The sequence below is a fragment of the Danio aesculapii genome, chromosome 22 (genome assembly GCF_903798145.1).
Source record: "Danio aesculapii chromosome 22, fDanAes4.1, whole genome shotgun sequence".
Lineage (NCBI taxonomy): Eukaryota > Metazoa > Chordata > Actinopteri > Cypriniformes > Danionidae > Danio > Danio aesculapii.
In genome coordinates this window covers 27,316,967-27,324,893 of record NC_079456.1, presented here as the reverse complement: position 1 = coordinate 27,324,893, position 7,927 = coordinate 27,316,967, and the positions used below count along the sequence as shown (strand labels likewise).

At 36.8% G+C, this 7,927-nt stretch overlaps 1 protein-coding gene across 1 annotated transcript; it reads right to left on the bottom strand.

Annotated features, from left to right (window-relative positions):
• Positions 1–314: 314 nt before the first annotated feature.
• Positions 315–7,685, bottom strand: LOC130215765 (uncharacterized). The gene is made up of 6 exons (XM_056447611.1): positions 7,680–7,685; positions 4,607–4,886; positions 4,132–4,458; positions 3,301–3,510; positions 933–1,002; positions 315–833 (listed from the first exon to the last, which is right to left on the bottom strand). The coding sequence occupies exons 1-5, from the start codon at positions 7,683–7,685 to the stop codon at positions 992–994; spliced, it is 834 nt and encodes a 277-aa protein (XP_056303586.1). The 3' UTR covers positions 315–833; positions 933–991.
• Between the last annotated feature and the right edge of the window lie 242 nt (positions 7,686–7,927).

Genomic DNA, 7,927 nt, shown 5'->3' with positions numbered 1-7,927 from the left:
AATATTCAAGATCCAAATAATTGAAATGAGCTGAAAAGAAATCCCTGATCGATCTTTTAACATAGGTTGATCCCATTCAGGGTATATGTAAACATACTCCTTTACATTTCACTCCAGTTCAAAAGCTTTAAATAATATGTTAAAAAATAAGCAAAAAGTTCAAATGTACTTTCATGCTCCTGTAGAAAGAACAGAGTCCTGACTCTATTATTACATGACAATAATACATTAACATGACAATACAGAAGGAACTGACTGAAAATATAATCTAGGCTGATTAACTCATTGTAAATGAAAACAAAAGCGGGCCCAGATTAGAACCTCAGAATAGACGGAGACAGAGCTAATGTCTCTCAATGTAAGATCAAAGTGTAAAACATTCCTCGAAACAAAAGAATTGTAACTGGTATTATATTACTGGAATTTACTAATTAATATTCTTTACAGAACAAATTTAACTCAGTAACCCAGCTACTATAAAATGTGAGCCCTCCTTTATTAAATTATTGAACTGTGAAACCCATTTAATCTATTAAATGATTGTCAAATATAATTTGTTTGTTATCTAAATGGAAGCTTAATTTTTGTATCATTCAGAATGTGCACGGTTGGAATGCACAGTAGGTGTTATGTTATCAACCAAACTTCACAGCAGCATAATGAACATCATCCGTGCTTGACTGTACAGCAGTTGTCACCACCGATGTGTTTTTAAAGTTTGACTTTTTGAAACGTATACTTGAGTAATGAACGTCCTGATCCTTTATGTGATCTTGCTGTGTGCTGACCGTAGACAAAGGAGCAACAGTTTTATACACTGGGGATGATTCCAACTGAGAATTGGAACAGAGAAAAGGCAAAATGTCAGTGACTGAACACAAGATAATGAAGCATATGTGTGTGAGTTAACCAGTTTGGTTATTTCTTCTGACCTGGACAGCCTCTTTTGTGTCATCATGCTGCTCAGATGACTTATTCTTTCTCCTCCTGTTTAAACTGCATCTTGTTAAAAGAAATACATTTTATATTTTAACAATAAGAGCAAGAGTTCACTGCACAATAAAGACAACCTGCATTATTTTAAAATCAGAAACTTTTTCCTAGCCCAAACAGACTGTCTATCAGGCAATTATTTTCATTTAAAAGACATCAAATAACATTCCAAAGATAGACAAACTCGCTTAAACAAGTATGAGTCGATTATACATCTAACAATTGCCAAAATAGCCATTAAATAGGCAAGAAAAAATGATTTCACATGTGAAGTCTGTCTATTTGATGACTAGTCTATTTTGGACTTCAGCTAGAAATCTAGTAGATTTTCAATCTAAATAAGGCAATAATATGATTACAGTGTTTATATTTGAGTTACTTTAAGAATGTTCCTTTCATGCTACAGTTTTACATGTTATAGCACATACACTCATCGGCCACTTTATTAGGTACACCTGTCCAACTGCTCGTTAACGCAGGTTTATAATCAGCCAATCACATGGCAGCAACTCAGTGCATTTAGGCTTGTAGTCATAGTCAAGATGATCTGCTGCAGTTCAAACTGAGCATCAGAATGGGGAAGAAAGGTGATTTAAGTGACTTTGCACGTGGCATGGTTGTTGGTGCCGGACGGACTGGTCTGAGTATTTTAGAAACTGTTGATCTACTGGGATTTTCACACACAACCATCTCTAGGGCTTACAGAGAGTGGTCCGAAAAAGAAACTATCCAGTGAGCGGCAGTTCTTTGGGTGCAAATGTCTTGTTGATGCCAGAGGTCAGAGGAGAATGGCCACCCTGGTTCCAGCTGATAAAAAGGCAACAGTAACTTAAATAACCACTTGTTACAACCGAGGTATGCAGAAGAGCATCTCTGAACGCACAACACGCCCAACCTTGAGGCGGATGGGCTACAGCAGCAGAAGACCACAGCGGGTGCCACTCCTGTCAGCTAAGTACAGGAAACTGAGGCTACAATTTGCACACGCTCACCAAAATTGGACAATAGAAGATTGGAAAAACGTTGTCTGGTCTGATGAGTCTCGATTTCTGCTGCGACATTTGGATGGTAGGGTAAAAATTTTGCATCAACAACATGAAAACATGGATCCTTGTATCAACAGTTCAGGCTGGTGGTGGTGGTGTAATGGTGTGGGGGATATTTTCTTGGCACACTTTGGGCACATTAGTGCCAATTGAGGATCGGGTCAATGCCACAGCCTAGAGTGTTGTTGTTGACCATGTCCCATCTCTTTATGACCCCAGTGTACCCATCTTCTGATGGCTATTTCCAGCAGGATAACGTGTCATGTCATAAAGAGTGAATTATCTTAGACGGGTTTCTTGAACCTGACAATAAGTTCACTGTACTCAAATGGCCTCCACAGTCAACATTTCAAAATCGGAGGTATTGGATGAGACTTGTTTAAATGGAATTTGATACCGCATGCCAAAAAACCTGCCCATTTCCTGGACAGCATTTGTAAAATTGTATTCAGTGATGACGGGGTCTCCAGGAGTACACAGTGTGTGGAGTTGGAGATGTGTGTGGTTGTCCTGTACGGACTTGGTAGGTGTGGAGTATACAGTGTCAAATTGCCGTGTGTGTTTGGACTATCCTGTCGGCGACTATAAAATGTGGCAAAAAGTCCTACACAATGTTAATAATTTGATTAAGGTGTTTACATGTCTGGTCTGGACTTATGTACTGGACAATAATATGACTATAATAAGAATACTCCACATGACTTAATTCGATTTGTGTCTACTACGATTATGATTTTAGGCATAGAGGTAGTCAATAATCTCTGTGTACATATTAGACTTTTAATAAGAGTATTGTCCTAATCATTTTAAAATCTGAGCGTTCGGTGTCAAACATACTGATTGAAAGCCCAAATTCAGCCTTGTTTTAGCCAAAATTTCATCTAATGGATGGCCATTAACTGTTTTAAAAAAAAATGCTTGTTGGATACATAATGTAACACTGACAAATTTTCAAAGATGTCAATGGTAAAACACTAGAAAGGTCTACATTTTTACAGCATTGTTTTGGTTCTGAATTATTTCAGTCTGTAAAATGCATGTGATTTCATAATAAGTTGACCTCATAAAAAAACACAATATTTTTTTTAATTTTACCTATGCAGCAGGACGCTTATGAGAGCGATAATCATCAAAACAAATAGGACAATCAGGGTGTTCTGCAGAGCTGTGTTCACTTCTGGACTCATTTCTAGCATAGGACAAAAATTTAGACACTCAATTGGAAATGGCAACATTTACATGTATGATAGAGATGTTTTACCTCCTACAGCACAGGAGAACTGTTGAAGCTCTTCACTGCTGACTGAGTCCAGGTACAGCTTGTTGTCTTTAGTGAATCCATGCGTTACATGCTGTCCGTTTTTGTACCAGATGTAAGTGTGTTTGTTACTCAGAGTGCATTTAGTTGAACAGCTTAATATCACTTTTTTTCCCTCTGATACAGTATCTGGGCTGCTTATCACCTGCGTATCTGAAAAATGGAATAATTCTTAGTTAAAGTTTGTCACCATTAATTATTACCAAGTAAAGCTTGACAGTAAAATTGTATGTTATATATACATGAAAACTAAATTGCTTGTCCAGGAGAACAAAACAGAACCAAATTCCATTTTTGCAAGCTACAAGAGCTACATTGCAATCATTATTTTTTTTTTGTATATGCTGCAACATTATGATCGTGATCACAGTATCCTTGACAGTATAGTGTTTTGAAGGGTATTAATGTAAATTTAATAGAAATACTAAAATAAGTTATTTGTAGAAAGGTTTTGTAAAAGAAGCAAATTTAGAAATGTTCACTTATTTTATTTATTTTTTTTAGAAAAGATGGAGTACTTTAAAAAACAATCCACTCCAGTTTTAAAACCAGTCCCTATTTTTCTCAATTATCTATAATCTGATGAACATGACAATACAGAAGGAAAAAATCTAAACAGAGTTTAACTCTGCTTCATTATTAATGAAAAGAAAAGAGGGCCAAGAATCGAACCCTGAAAAACCCCATAAGAGATGGAGACAAAGAAGGAAGTCACAACAGCAAATGCTCTATCTTTCTGAAGGTAAGACCAAAGTGTAAAACGAATTATTGTACCAGTAACAGTAAGAAGGACTCCAGGTGAACCAGAGTATGTTCCTCCTTTTTTGTCGGTGATGATCCTGAATTTATATTCTCCAGAGTCACTGATCTTGAGCTCTTTGATTCTCAGTTTGTTCTCCACAAACTCCACACGACCAGCAAACTGACGCTCCTCACGCAGATCCCTGAAGACTCCAGGCTGTGCGTAATGCCAGAATGTTTTATTAACCGTATAATCAGAGGGATGTGTGTATGTGCAGGAAATGTCTACTGTTGAGTTGATCAAAGCACAGACTCTTGTAGAGGTGTAAGACACATCCCAGCAGCCACTCTTGGTAACACCTGAATGAGTCAAGGTTTATTATACAAAACAGTTGCTTTAAGCACATCCCTTTAAAATTTGTGTAATCATACAGTACGATCAAACAGTAGTACAAATATTACATTTATAGCTACAGTATATTAATATTGTATATTATTTTCCACTTACATACAGAGGAGGAAAGATTTTTAATGTCTTGGTCAACAGAACATGAATAGCTGTAAGCATTTTTGTTGGGTACCACAGCTGTCTTGCTGGACAATGTATTATATTTTTGATTTCCATTCTTCCAATAGTAAACCCAATCTTTAGAGCTGCAGAGAGAATCACAGGCCAGTTCTACTGTCTGATCTCGCAATCTAGTGTTATTTTCCACCTTCAGTTCTGAACAAGTAAAAAAAAAATGTTTAATTACATGCCATATGGAAACAGTCAAACTGACCAGAATCTAGACTGAGTTTCACCTGTGACTGTTAGATTGACAGCGACTGAGGCGAGACGTTTATCTCCATCCTTCATGATGAACATGAGCTGATATTCCCCAGAGTCTCGCTCTCTCACATCTGATATTATAAGTGTCTGTGTGTCCTTTAAATGTTGCTGTTTTAACCTTCCTGAGTAGTCGGAGTCTAATGTCAAATCTTCAGCTTCATTGTTTTTTCTCCAGTTTATATTTTGTTTCTGATTGAACCAGAACACAGTTTGGATGTGGATCTTGTTGTAGTAAGAGCACTTCAGTACCACCTGAGATCCCTTCACAGCACAGACACTCTCTTTACAGGTCACAGAGACACTTTGCAGTGTAAGATAACCTGAAATGAAAATAATTGAGAGAGGTTTACATGCTGTGAGATGAGTAGGTAAAGATACCCAACACAAGTATCTGAACTCCTGGTCTCTAAAATAACGCCCCTTCATCTGAAACACATTTTTTTTTTTTTTTCAGTTTTGGAGTTTCTTCTAAGGAGCTCAATAGTTGAATTGGGTGTATTTGATAAGGTAGACAGTGTTGGACATACTTCACTAGACTAATGCTTTCATTTAGTGTACTACTATGTGTAAGTCATCATACACATGACTTTCACTTCACTGTTTGGTTTGAAATGCATAGTAGTGAATAAATGTATCATTCATAGGAATAAATAAAGCTTTTTAACCAAGCCAAACACTCTGTTACAACAATCCACACTTACAGTGTCAATCTCCTACTCACACCCACCAACCAATGTTACTCAATTAGTTATACATTTAAAAATATCTTCAGTTTCAAATATGCATGCAGTCACTTTGGAGAACCGTGAAACAAGTTAAATTAGACAAACATTCAGACGGGACAAACCGAAAATGTAAAATATAATTCCTAACATTTGAAATTGCTAAATATTACAGAGGAGAATAAAACAAAAAATGGTCATATACCTGGGATGTGCAGCAGCAGGATCAGTGGAAAGAGTCTGGAGCTCATGATCTTCACTTTGTGTAACATCAGAAATACAATGAAGGATGGATAACTGCTAATCCTGTAAAAGACAGTCACGAGTTGAGTTTCACTCTGACACACTTAAAGGGTCATTAGTTTAGAGCAGGGGTAGGGAAGTTATGGCTCGGGTGCCACATTTGGCTCTTTGACCAAAAATATGTGGCTCTCCAGCTGTCTCTCTTCAAAAACATTTCGAAATCAGTTTCCTATTGAAAATACAATTACAATTCTCTTTATATTGTATTTTCTACAGCAACATGAATAAGAACCCGGTTTACAATAAAAGGACGTTTCAACCAATGCACATATGTGGTGCTGTGGTTTAACTTGAATTGCAACAACAATAAAGGGCAAGTTATATTTCTTACATTTCTGTGGTACATTTCTATGGTAACTTACATTTCTACGGTAACCTTACGCACGTAAATTCAAACATTCAAGTGGCGAAGGCAAAAAGAAAAAAATCTGTAAGTTGTCCTTTCTTAATACGTTGTTATGCGTCTTTTTTGAGTTGTGCATGCACATAAATAAAGATTTTGTTTAGAAATAAATTAAGGTTTGGTTATATACACACCCCATATGGCTCTTTATAAAATGCATTTGATAAAAACAATCTGAAATGGCTCTTTGCTGAAAAAAGGTTCCTGACCCCATGGTTTAGAGGATTCATTAGCCTGTTATTATACTTTATGTCACCACATTAAATCTTGATAACAGTAAAACCTTTTAAAAGTCATGCTTATATGTTTTAATATAAAATTTAAATGCAATTAAATATTTATCTTACCTACATTACTTCTTGGTGTTTTTTTGCTGCTAGTTGTGGTGTCTCTCTGGTTTTAAGAGGCTGTGGCAGATTCTGCTTATCTTATTTCCTTCCCTTTTCTTACTGACAATTTTTGTTCATTTCAGCTTTTAGTCATAAAGCAGATGCTTAGACTTTAGTTGAAGTTTACCATCAAATTCAATTCTTCATGAAGTCTTCATGAGCAATAGAAATGTTTATTAAGATTTATTTTCAATCAAATAAATTTGCAATTTCTGCATTTCATGTAACAATTTAAAATTTAAATGAATGATAAAAGGTTTGTGTTTTGGTGTGTTTCTCTCATGTCTTTGGTATCACACCACAGATTTAACGCACTATACATGACAACAATTTCAGGACAGCAGCACCAAACCAGTTATAAACTAAAAGAAGGAAGAGAGCAGATCAGGGATGGGCAACTTCAGTCATGGAGGGCCACTGTCCTGCAGAGTTTAGCTCCAACCCTAATCAAACACACCTGCCTATAGCTTTCTAGTGATCTTGAAGACCTAGGTTGTGTCCAAAATTGCATACTTCCATACTATATAGTACGCTAAAAAAGTATGCGAGTCGAGTAATGTGTCCGAATTCATAGAGTTTGAAAAACAGTATGCAAGAAGTACCCGGATGACCTACTACTCCAGGCGATATTCTAAAGTGCACATCTGATGCACGCTACGCTATCCCATGATGCACCACGAAGAATTCATGAATGGGAGTTAAGTGACGCAACTGATGTGGGTATGTCACATTATCGTGACAAAATGGCAGTTGTAGTACATCCATGTTCCATTTAAAGTTCTAACATTCATACTGTTTAGACTGTATTTTTCTAATGGCCGAGTACTACATTCAAATGCAGAACCTACTGAGTAGTAGGCAATTTTTGATGCAGCCACTGAGTAGCTTGTTCAGCTGTGTTTGATTAGAGCAAACCTCTGCATGACACTGACCTCCATGACCGAAGTTGCCCCACCTATGGAGCAGATTATTGTCAGGCATTTACCACTGCCACCTCGTTTACCTGGACCCCAGCACACAAGCTCACCAGAGATTTTTCTTACTATGGGGGAGATGAAATTACGTACTACTATTGGAAAACATGTAACACTATTTTGGTCATGTGGGTCAAGCAGGTTTTAGCCAAACCCATACTGTAGCAGATTTTAGTGTCCTTCCCTGTGTATTGCTATAGAGGCAG

Coding starts and splice junctions, on each gene's coding strand:
- LOC130215765 (XM_056447611.1), bottom strand. Junction 4,459..4,606: donor AAATCTTTCCTCCTCTGTAT/GTAAGTGGAAAA, acceptor TGACTCATTCAG/GTGTTACCAAGAGTGGCTGC. Junction 3,511..4,131: donor AGTCCTTCTTACTGTTACTG/GTACAATAATTC, acceptor TCCATTTTTCAG/ATACGCAGGTGATAAGCAGC.